Source organism: Littorina saxatilis, linkage group LG1 (assembly GCF_037325665.1).
Source record: "Littorina saxatilis isolate snail1 linkage group LG1, US_GU_Lsax_2.0, whole genome shotgun sequence".
Lineage (NCBI taxonomy): Eukaryota > Metazoa > Mollusca > Gastropoda > Littorinimorpha > Littorinidae > Littorina > Littorina saxatilis.
The window spans coordinates 32,326,748-32,348,471 of record NC_090245.1 but is presented as its reverse complement, the minus strand read 5'-3'; the positions used below and the strand labels follow the sequence as shown (position 1 = coordinate 32,348,471).

At 45.8% G+C, this 21,724-nt stretch overlaps 1 protein-coding gene across 4 annotated transcripts in view; it reads right to left on the bottom strand.

Moving 5' to 3' along the window:
- The window catches only part of LOC138967182 (protein LSM14 homolog B-like), a 41,234-nt gene extending 19,514 nt beyond the window's left edge, over window positions 1-21,720 (bottom strand). For 2 of the 4 annotated variants that reach the window (XM_070339705.1, XM_070339720.1), the window contains exons 1-7: window positions 21,475-21,720; window positions 17,457-17,626; window positions 13,762-13,906; window positions 12,394-12,444; window positions 9,651-9,944; window positions 8,295-8,525; window positions 7,302-7,449 (exon numbers count right to left, since the gene is read on the bottom strand). In XM_070339705.1, coding sequence (XP_070195806.1) covers window positions 7,302-7,449; window positions 8,295-8,525; window positions 9,651-9,944; window positions 12,394-12,444; window positions 13,762-13,906; window positions 17,457-17,626; window positions 21,475-21,595 — 1,160 coding nt within the window. In that variant the 5' untranslated portion in view covers window positions 21,596-21,720. The remainder of the gene's footprint in view (window positions 1-7,301; window positions 7,450-8,294; window positions 8,526-9,650; window positions 9,945-12,393; window positions 12,445-13,761; window positions 13,907-17,456; window positions 17,627-21,474) is intronic. The other 2 variants (XM_070339713.1, XM_070339726.1) reach the window with 2 other exon arrangements.
- Between the last annotated feature and the right edge of the window lie 4 nt (window positions 21,721-21,724).

Genomic DNA, 21,724 nt, shown 5'->3' with positions numbered 1-21,724 from the left:
TAAGGCTTCTTTTTAAGCCTACTGTCTATATGATACTTACCGAGACAGTACTATTCTTGCACATTATCTATTATAGGCCGAAAAAATTGGACAAAACGCTGCGTGGGTACAATTATCTCCCATAACCATGCGCCACCGTGGATCCCAAGCACTGTCTGAGTGCTTCCCCCTTACAGGATGTAGGTGGCGCGTCCTCTTTCTTTATGAGCTGCAGACCCTCAAAAAGCCCATAACATATCAAGAGGGGAGGCGGGAGGGAAACTCTAATAGTACTGTCTCGGTAAGTATCATATAGACAGTAGGCTTAAAAAGAAGCCTTACAGTCAATATAACACTTACCTCGACAGTACTATTCTTGCACAGAATACCAGAGTGGTGTGAGGGTGATATGTAGAGTATTAAACTCCTTAATCAAAATCACTTAAATCCAAGGATTAAGATACCCAGGCAATTTTCGAACAGTACTACCGTAAAAGAAAATATACCCAAGAAAAATACCTTAGACTGACGTGACCATGCTGGCAACCACTGCTTTGGCAATGCCATACGACTGGTCAAGCCTGAGACTGGAAAAGTCTCGCATATAGTGGTTAATAAACGTGGCTGGAGTCTTCCAGAACGCGACCGCCATTATGCTTTGGAGCGAGGCACCCCGCACGTGCGCCAACGAGGAGCCGATAGCCCGAATCTCGTGTGCCCTGATGTCAGGGACCACATCCACTTGAGCATGAACATAAGCCTGTTTGATAAGCAAGGTCAGCCAACGAGCTAAAGTTTGTCTAGAAATATCCGATTGGTACTTCGGATTAAGCGAGACAAACAGTGACCGCTTAGAAGACCGAAAGCTACGTGTTCTATCCAGGTACACTCTAAGGGCACGTACTGGGCAGAGGAAGCGATCAGGGTCATCATGTTCAAGAGTGGGAGCCAAGGCTTGAATGACTACTGGTTTGGACAACTCCGAGGCATTCTGATTCTTGGCTCGAAAGTCTGGTAGGAAAGCCAACGTCACCTGATGTGTGGTGAACTCAATGTCAAATTCCAGGCCACTCAAAGCTTGAATACCACTGAGTCTACGGCAAGTGGCTAAAGCGATGAGGAACACAGTCTTAAAAGTCAGGAACTTGATACTAATGCCTGCCAGGGGTTCAAACTCCTTGCTACGCAGGAGTTTGAGAACCAGGAAGACATCCCACTTGGGAAATGAAACCAGAGGTTTAGACACCGCTGCATTGCTAATACCCGAAAGGACATTAGCGATGAGGGAGGAACTGATCAAGTGTTCAGGTCTGCGACCAGTAGCAGCCGCAATCGTGGAAGTGATGGCAGATTTGTATCCAAGAAGAGTCTTAGAAGAAAGACTCTTCTTTTGATACACTTCCACCAGGAAGTTGGCCAAGTCCTGTGTTGAGGGATAAAGCGGCTTTATCCCCTTGGACAAGGCGAAGGAGGCCCAAGCTCTCCAGCGTAAGTCGTAGAGCTGATTAGTTGATCGCCTCTTAGCGTTCAAGGAAAACTCTACTGAACTCTTGTGCAATCCTCGTGCAAGCAGTTTGGAGCGCACAAGAGCCATGCGGTCAAGCACAGACTCTCTGGACGTGGATGAGGGAGGCCTGATCGAGGCTGGAGCAGACTTCCCCCGTCCAGATTCAGAGGTAGAGGGTCTACGTGGGTGAGACCGCGAAGATCTGGAAACCACGGAGCTGTTGGCCAGTAAGGCGCGACCAAAATCAGTCTTGGCCGTTCCTGCAGATACTTTGCCAGTACCCTCGGAATCAGAGATGTCGGGGGATAGGCGTAAGCATCGAGGAGCCTCCACGAGAGAGTGAATGCGTCCACGTGGAACGCATTCGTGTCTCGAAAGGGGCTGACGTACCTGGGAAGCCGAGCGCTGAATCGAGTTGCGAACAGATCGATCAGAGGACGGTCCCACCTTGCCCACAGACGCCGTAGAACGTTGTGAGCGATGGTCCATTCTGTGGGGAGAACCTGATCGCCCCGACTGAGAATGTCGGCCAGGGCGTTCAGTTTCCCCGGAACGAATTGGACTGACATCCGGACCTGATTGGTCTGGCACCAGAGCAGAATCTCCTCCGCCAACAGGGAGAGGGACCGAGAATTGGTGCCCCCCTGGTGGCGAAGGTAAGCTAGGCATGTGGTGTCCCCGTGGACCAACACATCCTGATCCCGAATCAGGAGGCGAAACTCCAGCAGAGCCCGACGAACCGCCTCCAACTCTAGAAAGTTGATGTGTAGGAGGGACTCCTCCTGGGTCCAGACCCCCTGGGCCTCGTGCAGGTCCAGGTGGGCCCCCCAACCCCGCGTAGAAGCGTCGGTGTACAGGAAGAGAGACGGCCGTCTCGGTTGGATAGGCACCGCAGAGTTGAGCCAGATCGGGTCCAGCCATTGGACTACAGCCTCGTGAAACCAAGGCCCGATCTGGACCAACTCGGTGTAATCGAGAGGCCTGGAAGTCCGATCTGCTACTGCCCGTTGCAGGGGACGTTTGTGTAGCCTTGCAAGGGGCAGCAGCAGAGCGACAGACTCCATGGAACCCAACAGTTCCGCCAGCCGTCTGTGAGGAACAGCGCGGCAAGCCTGAATGGAGAGGATCTTTCGCCTCAGGGAGAGGATTCTGTCCGGGGAGGGAGACACAGTGTAAAGCACTGTGTCGAACGCCATCCCCAAGTAGCAAAACTGCTGGGCTGGCACGAGGTCCGACTTGTGCCACTGTATCTGGAACCCCAAGGCATGGGTCCGGTCCAGGACCTGCCGGGTGTGTTGGAGGCATTGATCGCGAGACTGGGCCAGGGTGAGCCAATCGTCCAAATATTGACGCAGACGCACACCCTGAGCTCTGACCAACGCCGCCAGCTCCTTGACCACCTTTGTAAAAATCAGCGGGGCCAAGGACAGGCCGAATGGGAGGGCCCGAAACTCGAACACTGTGCCCTCCCAAACAAACCGGAGCAGATGTCGGTACCCCGGGGCCACCAGGATGTGGAAGTAAGCATCCTGGAGGTCCACAGACGTGGCCCAATCGTTTGGCCGGATGGCCAACCGGACCGACGAAGGGGTTTCCATCTTGAACCTGCACCTGCGAAGGTACAAGTTCAAGGTGGAGAGGTCCAACACCGGCCTGAACCTGCCGTCCTTTTTGGGGACGGTGAACAGGCGGGAGTAGAACCCCGGAGAAGGCTGAGAAAGGGGGTAGACAGCCTTCTTCTCGACCAACGAGTTCACCTCGTCTTGAAGAGCCTGCCATCTGGCAGGGTCTCGAGGAGGGGGGAACGTCAAAGGTAGAGCGGACAATGGAGGTTGTGACGACAGCGGTAGAGAAAACCCCGACCCCACCACCCTCAAGATAAACTGGTTGGAGACCAGTCTGCCCCACATGTCGCGGGCCCGAAAAAGGGAACCGACGGACGAAAGAGGGGCAACTTGAGGGGGCGTCAACGTAGGGCCGGGACTCACTGAAAATTCTGCTGGCGGGCAGGCGCAGGCTTGCGACCACCCCCCTGGTGGTGCTGCTTACCCTTACCTGTCTGAGCACCCTTCTTCTTGCGCTTGGGAGCACGAGAAGCCGGGGCCGCAGGGGGGAACGCGACAGGCGCCTGAGAGGAGGAAGAAGGAGGCAGTGAAACTGGCTTCTTCTTCTTCTTCTTCTGAGGCTGGGAGCTGGAGGTGACTGTAGCACTTCTCTTACTCCCCGCCGACGTCGCCGAAGCAGCGAGGCCAACCATCAGAGAATCAGTGTTCCTCTGGCGTGTGGACTCCACCACAGAACGGACAGTGCCCGGATGAAAGAGGGAAGAAGGCTGAGGAAACGTGTTCCTCAGACTCTTCCTCATATCCGGAGGCACTAAAGAAGTAGCCAGAAAATGATCACGGAACAGGGCCAACAAGTGGACCCGTGTTCCAATGGCCAATTCTGCCGCAGTCGTCACGCACGATCGCACGGCATGCAAAGCCCGATCCACTCGAACCGTGTCAAGGACCCGAGTGGAATCGGACTCTGCCCGATCGGGAGGGTCCAACAGTGTGGACAGCGTGCTCATCCATGTCAAGGCCTGTGATTGGGCCTCGACAATGGAAGAAACGGTGGCCTCAAGATTGTGGAACGAAGCAGAGCTCAGTTCCACCTTCTTGACCGAAGGCACCTCCCCAACGAACACATCACCGTCAGCCCCACCCTGAACACTCGAAGTCTGGAAAGGGAGAGTTCGAGAGTCAAAGGGAAAAGGGAGGGACGAAACAGATTGGACACGAGGAAACAGTGGAGGTGCGCCTCCCGAAGGAAAGCACGGCACTGAATCCGCGTCCTCCCGAGGAACATAGGTCGCGTTCGCACGTGAATCTGTACTCCTCAGGCGATGTGCTGCCGCTTCCACCGTGGCACTAAGACTAGGGTGGAACGCGAATTGCTGGCGGCCGGATCGTTCATAAAACGAGCCGCCAGCAGACGCGGCGTGTGCCTCCCGCGCCCGGGCCGAAGCGGACTCCAAGGACGAGAGGGCGTCGGAGGGAAGGACGTCCTGAAACTGTTCAAACGTCCTTCTAGCTGTGCGAGGGAGAGCCTCCTGCCTCTCGTCCTCAGACTCCACGTCCTGTGTGTCAACCGAAGGGTTGGGAACACTAGACGACAGACGCTTAAGAGAGGCATCCGTGGCGTCAAGACGCCGCGTGATGTCTGTCATGTACTGTTGGAAAGTACGAAGCATAGCTTCGGAAGTTCCATCAGAAACCGGCAAGGGTAGAGGATCAGTGTTAACCTCAGGGCGACCCTGATCCTCCTCCCCATCGTCCCCTGACTCACTCTCCTCTTCACTTCCCGACAACTCCTCAACAGCAGGAGTGTAGGAAGCTTGAGGGGGAGGAGCCGAAAGTGATGAAGTAGGCTGTGACGAAACGCCCACTGAAGCAAGAGGCCGCGAAGACCCCTGCCCCAAAGACGAAACGTCTCCAGCAGCCGAAGGGAGAGAACAACAAAAACCCTGCGACTGTTGGGTCAGTCCAGCCAACGAACCCCCGCCATTTATAGACTGAACAGGGACCCATCGGGTCTGATCAGAAAAGAAATGGTCCGGTCCGGTCGGGGGTGCCGATCCGGTCCGGTCGGGTGGTCCGGTGTTCCGGTCCGGTCCGGTGGTCCGGTCCGGTCCCGTACCATCCGGAGGTCCCGTTCGGCACAGAACCATCCGTACCCACAAAAGTGTTCGGGTGGTTCGGTCCGGACGTGGAAACACCGTACCACCCGGACCCGTAGGTCCGGTGGTCCGGTGTGTTCCGGTTCGGTGCCAGACCACCCGGACCAACAGAGGTGGTCGGGTGGTCCGGTCCCGACCGGACCACTGGTCCCGTACCGTACCATCCGGACCCGTAGGTCCGGTGGTCCGGTGTGTTCCGGTTCGGTGCCAGACCACCCGGACCAACAGAGGTGGTCGGGTGGTCCGGTCCCGACCGGACCACTGGTCCCGTACCGTACCATCCGGACCCGTAGGTCCGGGGGTCCGGCAAGGGCCAGAGGTACTGTCCCGCACCGGACCCTAAGGTCCGGTACGGTCCCGTCCGGACCAAACCCGGAGGTCAAGTCCAGTCGGGACCCGTGGGTCCGGTTCGATCCCGACCCGTAAGCCTGGACCGTTCCGGACCCTTGGTCCGGACCATCCGTCACCCGAACACCAGACGCTAAGGAATGGCGTGGGGTCAAGACGGTCCGGTCGGAGGTGTCGGTCTGAGCAACAGAAACAATGTTCCCGTCGCCCTGACCATTCGACAGAAGTACCACGTTCTGTCGAACACCTCCACGTCCAGTAACTAGTCGGCCGGAGCGTTTCATAGAGGGACAGCCACCAGTCACACGGACGTCAGAGGGAACCGTAGTAGCAGTGGTCGTAGGCACGAAGCCTGAAACCCCTGCCCCCACAGAACCGCCCTGAACGGGGTCAATTCGCATCCCAACCCCAGCGGGGAGGGAATTCATAGACCCCGTCATCTCCTCCAATCTCCCCCCCCATGAGTCCGAGACTACTGTCGAAACAGCAGTAGACGACCCAGCGAGGGAGTTCAGAGGAGGACCCGTGTCCCTCCTGGTTTCCACAGCGGTGGAAACCGAGGAGGGCACAGGAGAGGCACCGGAAAAGAAAGAAGTCGAAACCTGAGTCTCTCCCGTAGCCCCTAGATCAGATTCACCAACCCCCAAAGAGGGTTGGGAATCGACCCGCCCCCGGATTCGAGCCAGGGAGGAGAAGGAAACCTTCCCCCCAGGCTTGAAACCGGGAGAAGCTGAAGCCTGAGACTGAGGGCCGGACAACGGCGTCGAAGGGGGGGAAGCGTGTTCCACGGAAGGAGAAGGAGAAAGAAGCTTTTTCTTTCCCCTCGACCTTCCCCGAACCTTCGACGGCGCAGCCCCGCCCGAAGTCCCAGGTTCAAGCCCAGCCTGTTTGAGCAAGCTCGCATTGAGCTTGCTCAAACAGGCTTTCTCCGCCCTCCCTCGCCGCAAACGCAAAGCGTTTGGGGAGGGAGAGTCGGAGCGCCGAAAGGTCCCCCTGTCCGTGCGCAAAACATGACGCTGTGCGCCCGGAGAAGGGTTGCCCCCGGCAGACTCTGGTTCCGTAGAACCAGAGCCCAAAACAAGACGAGACATCCTACCTCGCCCTGTACGTACCCTTAAAAAATCGAGAATTAACAAAATTCAAAGAAAATTAGGTCAATACTCAAGTGAATGAGGCGAAATGAGAAGCAGACGACCGGTCACCACGAAGTAGGACGGTAGGCACGCCGAGTCCGCCACACAACAACGGAGGCACAAGTTGGAAGAAAAACAACGTAGCCTCAAGCCAGAAGTGGAATAACACACAAAAATCCAACAGGTGGTAATCCACACAGAAAAGAAGACTCTAGAATCCAAAATAATCCGGGAGCGCAGCAGAAACACAGCCTACTGTCACGCGCGAAAAAAGAAAGAGGACGCGCCACCTACATCCTGTAAGGGGGAAGCACTCAGACAGTGCTTGGGATCCACGGTGGCGCATGGTTATGGGAGATAATTGTACCCACGCAGCGTTTTGTCCAATTTTTTCGGCCTATAATAGATAATGTGCAAGAATAGTACTGTCGAGGTAAGTGTTATATTGACATGGTAGACATGAAAGGGAGATTTTTCGAAAATTCAACACACTCTTTCTTTGATACGTTACAAAAGATAACTCATTTGCCAGAAAATCAATGCTGAAATCAGGAATCCTTTATCACTGACTGACCCAAAAGTTCCAGAGAAAGGTGAGTGTGTAGCAACTTACCCATGTGCCTTGGAAGTGGCTTCACAGCTGATATTGTCGAAGAAGGACTTGGCCTTGTCGTAGTACACCTCACTCTCCTCGTCCTCCTCCTCCACCACCTCCTCTTCCTCGTGCTCGCCCTCTTTCTCTCCGTTCACATGCTTGTCACCTGAATCATTACTGTCTACAATAACGGTGTGAAATCCTCCTGCTTGCATGCAACACTTCATCACTCTCACCCTCTTTCTCTCCATTCACATGCTTGTCACATTAACAGTATTGTGTTAAACACTTCCTCTCTCACCCCCCCCTCCCTGTGCCCATGCCTGCCAGTGCCACCTTGTACAGCAATGGATTTGAATCCTCCACCTCTTCGAGAATTTCCTCTTATGAAAACCTGCTTTCCTCCAACCAAAGTCTTGCTACCCTCACCTATCATTCTGATTCACTCAGTTATATCCAGAACCCACCAGATTGCATAGCTCTGGATTTTTTTTAAAGGAATATGTGTCAGGGGGCCATGCCTGTCTGCTTTACTTCTCCCCTCCATGATTCATAACATTCGATTTATCTCTGGACAACAAAACAAGAGAAAATCAAACTTCTAAGCAAATCTAGTAAGCAGTAATTACTTCTGCATAAGATAGAGAAGGCAAGCCAGCAATAGGCTACCTATCAAGTGTATGGAGCAGTATCTAAGAAATACTTTGCTTCCTGATATTAGGAAAGTAAGAGACATGTACAGAATTAATGTCAAACAAACCCTCTCGCTTTCGGTCTTTGATTTTTACATTTACCTATTCACTTAAGTGTGATCATGTTGATATAGGAGGGAGGGAGTATATGTGTATGTATATGTGTCTGCATGTGTGGTCTGGAGTATGTCAGACGTTATGTTTTGTTTGTTTCTACATGTATTTCTCTTTGAAGGGATCAAGCCACAATTTTCCAAGCATAGTCGGTATGGTACGAACAATGCCTTGTCTACATTACAGACGCCATCTTTCCACTTACCACCTCCAATGGTCAGCTTCTGCTTCAGCTCCTTCTCAATCTCCTCCTTGTCGAACAGAGCATTGGAACTATCAAAGTCAAAGTCGCTCTCGAACTTGAGTGGCTCCGAGTTCTGGCGCCATGACCCTCGACCCCTCATGTTTTGACGTGGAGGAGCACCACCTCTTGGGTGACCTCCCCCTCTTGGACCGCCGCGCATCTGTTGCCCCCCTGCGTAGGACATGTGGTCAACTGCAGAAACTCAATTAGTATGCACCACTCAGAAACATTCCATTAGTTGCATGTAACCAACAGACAATTTTCATCTTACCATTTGCACATGTAAATCTAAACTCAGACCACACAAAAATGAAAATGCACTCAGACATAACAGTAAGCACAATTTAAAAGCAGCAAAACAGATCACTGACAATTCGATGACTGAACTTGTTCTCTTTTCTGAATGACATGATCAAGAGCCTTTGACTATTTTTAGAGTTTCTTGACAGACAGTAAGTCCGAAGCAAATATCTGATGAGAGACATCTGGTGGACAGTGAAATAGATCTAAAACAAAGTCCCACATACGATTAGCTTCACTGGGGAAATTATCAACACAAACTTCTGTCATATTTATTTATTTATTTGGTGTTTAACGTCGTTTTCAACCACGAAGGTTATATCGCGCCGGGGAAAGGGGGGAGACGTGATAGAGCCACTTGTCAATTGTTTCTTGTTCACAAAAGCACTAATCAAAAATTTGCTCCAGGGGCTTGCAACGTAGTACAATATATGACCGTACTGGGAGAATGCAAGTTTCCAGTACAAAAGACTTAACATTTCTTACATACTGCTTGACTAAAATCTCTACAAACATTGACTATATTCTATACAAGAAACACTTAACAAGGGTAAAAGGAGAAACAGAATCCGTTAGTCGCCTCTTACGACATGCTGGGGAGCATCGGGTAAATTCTTCCCCCTAACCCGCGTGGGGCTCTGTCATACTTATGCCACACACGACATTAACACACAGAATGTAAAGCATTTTCACTTTACATAGCTCAGCAGCTTTATCAACAGGTAATTGGGGATTGACTAAGAAATCAATACTAAGGGTGACAACTCAGCAATAAATGAATTAATCTTGAAATATCTATCTGTACTCTGCAACTTTTCTTCTTCCTTCTGTTCCTTTGGCAGATGGTTACATTGAAATCTCTGTTTCGGACCCCACAATCTAATACCCTGCTTTTTTCAGTTCTCCCGAACGTCTAAAAATTGATCTCAACTTTAAGACCTGAATTTCTTTTTGTCCAGGTCACATCAGCTTTGTACTGCATGTGTAATAATTAAAAAAGAAAGGGCGCCAACTCACCACGACCACCGCCCCTGCCTCGGGGTGGCATCTGGCCCTGGTGGTTGCCCGAGTGGGGCCGCTGCTGATACTGCTGGTGGGGGCGCTGCTGGTGGTTGTGCGGTCCCTGCTGGTGATGCTGCTGCTGCATGGGCCTCTGCTCCTGGTGGCCGCGGTGGTGGTTCCACGCTGAATGCTGCTGCTGTTGTTGTTGGTGATGGGAACGACCACCAGGACCCTTGTCAGGGCTGGACTGCGTGCCCTGGTCCAGGGTTGGGGACTTGCGATTGTTTGGGGAGATGGGGCCATGGGCATCTGCACATTCATCACCACTAACAGTTTTCTTTCACCGTACCAACCTATCATTCCATTGGCTTATCACTACATGTATTTCGTTATTACCAATGCAACAAACTTGAACCAATGCAGAACACCGGGCAGGGAAGAGAGTTTCTGATCATTTACACTGCCAAGATAAGAAGTCCAGATCTGACAATGAACCGTAAAATTCATCATGTTTTTAACAGCATCTAATAATTATACTATTGTCAAAAATGTAAAACTAAAATCCACAGGTAGAAGTACCTTACTTTAGCATCAGATCTTTTACTCTAAAGTAATACCTGGTATGTGCCTTCAATATGTACTTTGTAAAGGTTGACACACTTGCAATCACTCACAAAAGTAACATGTATGTAGTGCTTCAAAATCAACTGAATACTCCTTCAACCTTTGAGGACTTTTATGACCGTACAATTACAACAGTATGAGTTATGCAACTCTTGAAAAGACGGCTAACATGTATAAGGACATTATAAAGGCACGTTAAGTATCACTCTAAAACTATACTAGATATATTCATGAAAATAATAAAGGACTTTCAATAGCTGCTATAATCATGTTTCACATATTAGCCGTAACACCAAACACAACACACGATGCTCTAATATACTGACGTCACTTCCAGGGGCAAGTGCAAATATGACATTCTGTGTCAAAAAAGAAAATAAAGTTCAGTGGATTTTACATTTAGAAAGAGAGTTGTCTGTGTTAAAACCCTCAGCTGGGACATTGCTGCAATTCTTCAGTTACAACAGCAAAAGGCAAAATTATATGAGAAAATAGAACACATTGGTCAAATTAAAAGTTAAGTGCATTTTAGAAGAAAAGATGACTGCAATTTACTATTGAGCTCTCTGTATGTTGCTGCTACTTTTTTATTTAATTACAATGGTGAAGGATGAACTGTATTCATTATATTTTTAGTTAACACTGGAGCAGCTGATTCTAGCATTCTTGATAAGAACTTATGTAATATAAGATGGGGAAGAATGTCACAGGGGCTCTTGTTCACAGCATCAAGCCATCATGCATTAACAATAATATTCAAAATGCTCCCACAACATCACCACCACACTGCTGAAGCTCTGGGACAAGAGTTTGCTTCTGGTGACCAGACATTTATTTCATTCTTTATTCACCTGATATCCTCTCTTTCTTCAACAAGAAGAGCAAACGCTCGATCGAGTCACTTTCGCAGTTCTGAATATTATATGAGGCATCAGATGGACAGGAAGAAATTGCTATTCACAACACAATGAGTCACGTTCACATAAAATTTGAGCCCGGTCACTTTTATAGTTTCCGAGAAAAGCCCAACGTTAAGTTGTGTGTTGCCGAACAGAAAAGGCTAGTTATCTCCCTTGTTTTTCTGATAACGTTCGTAAAAGGCTACAGATGTAAATACTTTGATGTAAAGAATAATCCTACAAAGTTTCAATCACATCCGATGAACTTTGTCAAAGATATAAAATGTCTAATTTTTCCTTTGACGCTGACCTTGAAAAAGGTCAAAGGTCAACGAAACCATCGTTAAAGTGTAGAGGTCATTGGAGGTCACGACTAAACAAAATATGAGCCCGATCGCTTTGATAGTTTCCGAGATACTTTGTCAAAGATATAAAATGTCTAATTTTTCCTTTGACGCTGACCTGTGACCTTGAAAAAGGTCAAAGGTCAACGAAACCATCGTTAAAGTGTAGAGGTCATTGGAGGTCACGACTAAACAAAATATGAGCCCGATCGCTTTGATAGTTTCCGAGAAAAGTCCAACGTTAAGGTGGTGTCTACGGACGGACGGCCGGCCGGCCGGCCGGACAGACTAACACTGACCGATTACATAGAGTCACTTTTTCTCAAGTGACTCAAAAAGGTAAGAACCAAGCACCCTTGCATTTTCTATTTATAACTTTTAATGTAGGTTCATACCCTAAACTAACAAAGATGCTGATATATGGACTGTGCAGTTCCCCCCCCCCCTTTGAGTTTAAAGATCACTATAGTTAATTAGTCAATGGCCCACAAACATAAGCCTAAACCAAGTTTACAAAGCGAGCAACTGAAAAGTATGCAGCAGCGAGTCATACTAAATAAACACTAGCAAGAAACGCAATAAATATGGTGAAACAAGAATAGGTGAGAACAGAACACACATGCAAAATCAGTTCTGTAAGCTAACAACTAAAAGCAGCGGTGCAATAAGCCAGAAGAACACAGAGTATTCCCAAGAAGAACAAATAAACACAAAATAAGGAGCAAAGAAGTCAAATGCCCTTGCAAACTCTCAGACATCTCACATCCACAAGCTCAAGGCCCCGATCCCCCTTTCTTAACATTTAGAACAGACCACGAGTACTTGGGAATACTCAAAAAGCCAAGCGACGCTTTTTGCGGCAGTAGCATCTTCAGAAGAAAATCAACTAACCAGTTAGTCCCGGGTCGATGGGCGACTCTCTATAAGAAGCGTCCTCTGAACCTAGAGGCAATACAATTCTCATCAAGTTTTTCTTTGGACACATGTCTTTCTTCAGCAGCATCACTCACAGTTCTTGAGAATAATATACTGCACGAAGTGGTTTTCCTTGACTTTCAAAAGATGGAACACAAGTTTTGCCCATGATCAGGAAAATGTGTCAATCACCTGAATATCAGTACGTTTACTTTGTTTTCAAGCATCACTTCATGGGCAAATCAAAATGGAAAATAACAGGATGAACATGACCACAATGCAGGGATGGCCAAATCTCAAAATTTAAACTCGCAAGCTGGGCGAGTAACTTAAAGAAAGTCACTAGCTCGCCAGAAAGTTTGCTGGCCCGGTACATACCACAGTTGCTTCATCTGCAGTGTTTATGCTTTGAAACTAGATAGTGCAACCAGAAGTACGATTTGGCCTTCCCTGACAATGAATGTGCAAGTGTACACTTAAAGTTATGGGAAACTGATGTTGATTTAAAGCAAAACAAATGACAGTGGCATTTTCTACACTCGGCCCCTTTCTTTAAGCCCTCTACAGGATTTCAAATCTTCCTAAACAATGTAACAATCTGCATGAAGATCATGAGGCTGGAAGTCACCAATGAGGTGAATAATATGCTGCACCAAGTAGTCTTCCTCGACTTCAAGATGTAATACAAGTTTTGCCCATGATCAGGAAAATGTGTCAATCACTGTAACATCAGTACGTTTACTTTGTTTTCAAGCATCACTTCATGGGCGAATCAATGTGGAAGACAACAGGATGAATCTGTCCACAATGTGCAAGTGTACATTTGTAGGTAGTTATGGGAAGACTGATCAGTGATGTTGATAAAAACAAAACAAATGACAGTGGCATTTTCTACACACTCTTCCCATTTCTGTAAGCCCTGTACAGGATTTGAAACCTTCCAAAACAATGTAGCAATCTGTATGAAGATCATGAGGCTAAGTCACCAATGAATGTGAAACCGTTTCAATTTAACAAATGTTAAGCTCAAGCTGGCAAGTTAAGTTTTCTGCATTAAATTTAGGCAAAAGAAAACATACCCAAGCCTATTTGGGACATGTATTTACATTAAAACAATACACGACAAAAAGAAAACCAGTACTCATCAGAAAAAAAACTAGGGAGACAACTTTACCTGGGCACACACATTGCATTTGCTCCTTACACATTCATCCTACAGGTATAAACCATGCACCAAAATTAACAAAACGAACTAACCAACTACAAATAGAAAAAAGTACATGGTGATGAAATGGCAAAATGCTAGGAAAAAATAGAATGATAACAAAGTGATTAGTTTTTCACCTTGCTGAGGAGGAGGTTGTGAGAAAGGTATCGAACCAGGTGCTCCGCTGACCACGCCATACCCCCCTGCAGCGAACGGATAACTCTCCTGCCCGGGCAGTGATCCTCCCGGGACCGTGGGTGGGCTACTATGGGTTGATGACTGCTTACAAACAAATGGGCCAAAAACCACAAAATAAGACAAGGACGCCATCAGTCTAAAAACAAGAAGGGCAAAGCCCATAGACTCACATGCTTGACCTTGACATGACCTTCAGGGTCAAGGTCAAATAACTAAACCTAGCAATGACATCATACACTAAGAACTTTGTTTGTTTGTTTGTTTATTTGTTGCTTAACGTCCAGCCGACTACGCAGAGCCATATCAGGACGAGGAAGGGGGGGATGAAGGGGGCCACTTGTCAAGCGATTCCTGTTTACAAATGCACTAACCCATTACTTGTGTCCCAGCAGGCTTTAGTAAAACTAAATTAATACCTACTGGAAGATTACCAGTTTCCAGTATGTTAAAATAGGCTTAACCTATCTACTGCTGGACTTACATCAGAACACTAACAGATTAAACTATACATGAATCGCGAGACAAGCGGCAAGAGAAGAGATTTTTGGAAAAAATACAGGTGAATGAGCAAGAAGGCAGAAAAAAGAAAAGAATTCATGAAGAAAAAGAGAGCATGACAGGAAAGAGGAACCAAAAATCTACCTAACAGCAAACTAGAAAGCTCCTGCGGTTCCAAAAACAGGAGGGGCTTTTAATTTCATAACCGCAGTGCCCCACTGCGGGACACACTAAGAACTGCTTTATACATTTTTCCTACCAAAATACATGTGACCTTGACCCAAGGTCAAGGTCATCCAAGGTCATGCAACACAAAGCTGTTAATTCAAGACATAGGAAGTACAATGGTGCTTATTGGCTCTTTCTACCATGAGATATGGTCACTTTTAGTGGTTCACTACCTTATTTTGGTCACATTTCATAAGGGTCAAAGTGACCTTGACCATATGTGTCTCATGATGAAAGCATAACATGTGCCCCACATAATTTTTAAGTTTGAAACAGTTATCTTCCATAGTTCAGGGTCAAGGTCACTTCAAAATATGTATACAATCCAACTTTGAAGAGCTCCTGTGACCTTGACGCAAGGTAAACCAAACTGGTATCAAAAGATGGGGCTTACTTTGCCCTATATATCATATATAGGTGAGGTATTAAATCTCAAAAACTTCAGAGAAAATGCGAAAATGTGAAAATTGGTCGTTTTTAAGAACAATTACGGCCCCTGTGACCTTGAACTTGAAGTGAGGTCAAGTTGCCGCACATGTTTTTTGAGATCTTGTAACCATACACCATCAGGCCACATCAGGTGTTGATAGACTTAATAGTGTCCAAGAAAATCCAACGTTAAAGTTTTCCGGACGGACGGAGGGACGACTCCGGTGAGTATATAGACTCACTTTTGCTTCGCATGTGAGTCAATTAAACACAGAAAATGTTAACTTATGATACATTTGATTCTAGACCTAATACTCAACATTGATTCACTGATCTTCAAAGACTGTAAAATCAAGAAAACCGGTCTAAAGCCAGCCACAGTTGATCTTTCTTGCACTTCTTCTATGTACCAGCAGCCTCCAAGCACAACAGTCAGATAGCATACTTTGAAAGAACATTTTTGCAGTTTTCAATCATCGATTACAGCAAATTGACAATGACTGCTCACATGTGATGTATGTCAAAATAAAGAAGAACGTTCTGCCTTTCTAATGACGTGTTTGGTTTGATTGTGTGATTGGGGTGTGATTTTTTACGATTTTATTTATTCAGCAGGGGTTTACGGCTTCCGCAGCATGTGGCCAAACTGTTCCGAAATTGGATTTTTTGGTCACCGATGAATCGTACAGGGGAAAATTCCCCATGGATGCTACACACAAATAAATAGTCTAGAAATGTAGCTGGGTTTCTTAGCTTTTCAATGCAATAAAGAAATGCTGATTTTGTTAAAAAAATTTAAAAAAAAGTGTCAGAAAATAAGTTTTGAAACTTTCAAAACAAATGCTCGACCACTTCCGCTGTATTACCCGCATACAAACCATGTATCATTGAAAAGCTCTGCTTCCCCTCTTTTCATTGGTCTACAACATTAATCTGTGACGTCAGAGGGGAATTTTCCCTCGACAAAAAAGGAAAATGCATCCCTGAAAAAGACCTGTGACAAGAAGAAGTAACAAGAAGAGCAAACGCTCGATCGAGTCACTTTCGCAGTTCTGAATATTATATGAGGCATCAGATGGACAGGAAGAAATTGCTATTCACAACACAATGAGTCACGTTCACATAAAATTTGAGCCCGGTCACTTTTATAGTTTCCGAGAAAAGCCCAACGTTAAGTTGTGTGTTGCCGAACAGAAAAGGCTAGTTATCTCCCTTGTTTTTCTGATAACGTTCGTAAAAGGCTACAGGTGTAAATACTTTGATGTAAAGAATAATCCTACAAAGTTTCAATCACATCCGATGAACTTTGTCAAAGATATAAAATGTCTAATTTTTCCTTTGACGCTGACCTTGAAAAAGGTCAAAGGTCAACGAAACCATCGTTAAAGTGTAGAGGTCATTGGAGGTCACGACTAAACAAAATATGAGCCCGATCGCTTTGATAGTTTCCGAGATACTTTGTCAAAGATATAAAATGTCTAATTTTTCCTTTGACGCTGACCTGTGACCTTGAAAAAGGTCAAAGGTCAACGAAACCATCGTTAAAGTGTAGAGGTCATTGGAGGTCACGACTAAACAAAATATGAGCCCGATCGCTTTGATAGTTTCCGAGAAAAGTCCAACGTTAAGGTGGTGTCTACGGACGGCCGGACGGACAGACTAACACTGACCGATTACATAGTCACTTTTTCTCAAGTGACTCAAAAACATATTCTGATGGAACCATAGCAACCTGGATTTCAAATGAAAGAGCCTTGAAAGACTAGCATAATGCACTTTTGAATTATTTAAATCGGCTGATAATTGTAAAAGTTATAATTTGATGTCATTTTCCGCCTCCGTTTTTGGCCAAGTTTAAAGAGCTGCTTCTTGTTGAACGATCTCAGTGGCGTGGACAAAATTAGGGTGGTTCTCTGTACTACTAAAAATAACTGATGTAACTTTGAAATCCCTGTTTTACTTTTCATTTGGCAGCATGTCAAATTTGGCTATTTAGTATTTAGCAAAACGGCCAATATTGGACAAAAATCAACCAATTATTTGCCCATGTTTTTGCCTATATCTCAGGTTCTACTTAAGATAGACATAAACCTTTTTTGTGTTGTTTGTTTTGCTGTCCTCTTTCTGATTTTTCATATTTTATAACTTTGTGCCTAATGTTATTTTTTTGACCTGCCGGTACATACTTCTACATCCTCAATATAAATTATGTTTAGAAAATTGTGAACCTCAACAGGAATGCATTTTTAATCTAGTCCCAAGTTATTACTTATTGTTTTCAGATGGACTGGGAGTCGAAAGGAGGGTGATAGTGTACTGCATGTGTGCCAAGTTATTCCAAGAAAAGTACTAGACATATCTTCGACTTCACGAAACTTTACAAATTCTTTCATATAATACTACTAATATTCTCAACAACAAATGTATTAATGACAAGAAATCCTGAAGTAAATGTCCATCCTTGGAATTGGGGTTGTACCTTCACAATGGCAGGATCCTGGGGCACTCCTCCATGGCACTGCACTTTAGGCGCCTCACACACATGCAGGTCCTTGATGTCGCTGCCTCGAAAGATGATGTACTCAAAGATCTCCTCGCGTGGTGGGACTGGACGATCGGTGGGTCGATCCTCAGTGCCAAACGAGCGCACTGAAACAAAATACAAGTGTAATTCGTTATACTTCACATACTTTCACTTTAATCAGTACTGCGACTTCACACGCTACTCAATTGTTTAGTTCTTTTGATCATATCTGCACTGCATTGCTATATGTACTGAGAGTGTGTTTTAATGTGATTGTCACAGATCCAGACCTGTTTACCCCCATAAGTGTTTTGGAGTAATGCTCAGCCCCAAAAATAGTCATCCTAGCACAAAAATAGTAATCATCCAGCATTCGTCGCCAATTACAACGCACATGACAACTGTGTCTGCGAAACGCAATCATGCACATATATCCATCATTCACAAACAAAACACATCAGTCAGTTTTTGTAGTCATCATAATTTCAAAGAAGATCACATCAAAAGCACATGCATCACCGATTCTTTTTCTTTTGCTGGTAGTAGGCCTTTTTCAGTGTGTCAAGCGTTTCTCTACTGTACTTGCGCTTGCCGAATGAGTGAGGGCGAGACTTCACCACTAGAAGGCTCTCCAGCGTCTCATCAGACAGACATGATCTCTGGTCAGTCCTGTGCTTTTTCACCCCAGTTTGCCATTGAAAAAAACAATGCCAAACATGTGAATTAATAAAAAAAAAATATTTGTTTAAATTTTTTTATTTTTTGTTTAAACATTTTTTATCATTAATTTATGAAAATCGTTGTCTTGACACGGATAGCGGAATGGCGTATTTTTTGCAGAAAATCGTAATATATTACGCCAAAATCGTAAGGGTAGTCTGCAGATCAATGCGTTTTGTGTGGACCTACTGTACAGTTTCCTTGGTACTGTTGGTGTCTCGGTGTTCAGTTTGAATTGCCGATGAGTATTGTTCAGCTTAGCCGGTTGTCGCGTCCGTTTTTTCCCGTGTTTTTCAAGCCGTGGTGGCTGCCATGCGTGTAGCAGGTTCGAACCTTTTCTCTCCCATATTCCTACGCCGGGTCTGTGATATAAGCGAAATACGAAAGAGGTGCGTGGCGGTGGATCATTCTCTGGTAGGGAGACGTGACATGTGCCATGTCTCGACGGTCTGCAGGCCGGTTTGGATTAGCTATCCATTGTTTACCAGACCACTCGGAGTTATTTTGTAGACTTGAGTAGGGCAGACCCTCAGTTCTGGTTTTCTTCGTTTGTTGAGGCTTTGTTTGGTGCGAGAAAATCAAGGTCAGTATTTCTATCAAGACTGTTGAGCGCGTTGGGACAAGTCTCGGGTGTGACACGTGGCGGCAGCGCCACGTATCTGTTGACCATGTTATGTGTGCATTGTATTCTATGTTTTATTATTTTTATTCTTTATTGTGGTGCCTGTATTTCTACGGTGGGGAATTGTACATTTTAATGTTTGACAGTAAGCTTTGGAGTTGTTTGGTATTGTTTACTGGTAAACTACAGGTTGCTTGCCTTTAATATGGAGGTAAATTTAATCATGTAATTCAGTTGTGAGAACATTCGAGTGTAGTGTTTGATGTACGAGGGACGGCATAACTAGAGGGGGGATTCTTGAAATGCCACTATGACGGACATTACTGTGCAACATACTCTGTTCCACAGGCCTACCCCGGTTCCAACCTGTTTACCTACTCGCTCTGGCGCTTACCACGCCTACAGCGTTAGCTGTGTCCACCCGCAGGGTGCCCAGGACATTGGACGCTATCAGGACTGCCATCGAGCGCCTATCCCGGTTCCAACCTGTTTCCCTATTCGCTCAGGCGCCTACCACGCCTACCGTGACTGACATCGAGGGTACGAGTGCCATTCTGCAATGACACTACCTATGCCATTACAACGGTGAGGGCTGTTCCCATTCATTACCAGCAGGAGGAGCGCCATACAGAGGGCTACGAGTTCGACTCTTCGCCCTGTCAGTTAAGTGTGCCCATAGAGTTCCCCGCTCTCAGACGCTGTCCCCCTCAGTGCGCGCGTATGATTGTGTGGGCGCGATTTGCCCTTTTTCTTAACAGACTTTAAATTGACGGATGCTTGTGTGTGAGTAAGTTGTGCGCGTGCTAGTTTTCAGGTTATATTCGGCAATGACTTTTTCTCGCAGTATTTGTGTTTGATGTTATGGTCGATTAATTCATGTGTCTTTAGTTAATAAAGGTCGTTTGTTTTGTAATTGTACAACAGCGTGTCGGTGCATTCTTTCTTACCTTTAGTTTCCACTTTCCTCATTTTGTTTAGTTTCTTTATCACGTGTAACGTGTTTTTTTTTCCATTTACTAGCTTTGATTAGGTTCTACACGTGACAGTGATGTTATCTTGTACATGAGCCAAAAGAACATTTTCTGTTTGTTGCATTCAGACAAAGTTTGAATTGAACTGATCCTTCCCTTTCGCTCTTAAAGTTTATCTTAAACTTCAAGCACCATGCTGGGCAAATATCATCAACCAAGCACTTGCTAAAAATCACTGCTTTGGTGTTCTTTGATGTGTACCAATGGAAATCATCCAAACGATTCATTGTTAAGTTTGATATTTTTGTGGAAATGTGAGATCTGCAGGCCGTTTCGCAGCGTTTTTACTGTCGCGCCAATGAAACCTGGTTCTCACGGCAGGCGCTGTGCAGCGCCACAGCTTTATGAGGTAGTACACATGAGACAAAAATGGCGGCCATAGTGGGTTTTTCTTAACGACAAAAATGTCTTTAATATGGCAATTCTAGTGCATGATTTGCACCAATTTAGGGATGATGAAAAAGTATTAAATTTTTTAGATCATTTTGAAGGACACTTTGAAAATACATGTATTACCTTTTAACAATCGTATTCTACAACGTTGTCATAAAAAATGTCTTCTCTAGTAGTCAATGCAGTTTCGTCTCATCGCCCATTGTCTGACATTTCGTCTGCCATTTTGAAAACGTTTGCACAGGGCCAATGGTTTCCCAAGCAAAGAAAGCATCTTTGAAGGCAATCATGTTAAGAAACGAGGTGCTGTCGTGTAGTTACTATCAAACCTGCCTTCTTTAGATTTTATTTTTACCTACACACACAAAAATCATAACTTATGCTCTTACTCTTTAGTCTCACAAAGAGCGGACTGTGGTGTTTTCCTACTTTCTGGGATTGTGAAATGTACTTGGACAAGCCTCTCTCTATAAACAACTGTAACAAAGAGATATTACGCCCTCTGTAAGTTTTCATTGACTAGACTATCCAGCAGACATAGCTTTCTCTGAATCTGATTGCCTAGGTCTGCTGACCATTGCTCTATGTTTACCTTTAGGCTAGACTATACACTAGTCTTCCAATTTGTATTTCACTTTTCATGCACGTACTGCTTCAACAGCACTTATCCTATATGTTTGTTCCCAGCTTTACAGAAAATGCGGGTTGCCCTTTCAGTAACACCAGAGACTATATGTATACTCTATAGTCTCTGGTAACACTACAACTAGTCTACAGATCACAACAGTCCACAAAATACGGTAAACTAAATTTCAAGCTCCGCCGAGTGCATCAATTCATCCTCCGCCACTCTCAATAGTGAAACAACAAGCTTCGACTAATTGTTGGAAATACGTTAACCATGGGTATATTTTTCACTTTCGACTGCTACGAAAGAGTATGCGGTGGCAATGAGTATAAAAAATTGGGGGAAAAATTACTGTCTTTGTAGTCGTCACTGCTTTGTTGTGTTGCCGTTTCGAAAGTTCAACGTCATTGTGAATATTCTGCTAGTTTCCGGCTACCATACTAGACCAACCGCTAGGTATGCAACCTTAAATTACACCTGAACCACAATAGTCAAATGTCATTGACATTAGCAAGCGTAAAATGGAATTGAGGGAAAATACATTTTCATAAACTTCTTGAAGCTTTTGTCTCCCCTCACCTTTAGCGAGCGCAACAGTCGACTCGTTAGGATCGATGGTGTAAAGAATCCCCTCATATCGAATTTCAGCCTTCGAAATTAGACTGATTTTACTGCCAAGGTAAGGTATTCCTTGACTCATCTTTGCAAATCTTCCTAGCTGGCGCTGAAGACAGGATGATTTGAGATAAACTTTCCGTCACCAATTTGTTTCATCTCAACATGGCGCTTTCTTCCCAGATTTCCCACCGGAGGGCGCTTCCGCATTGAA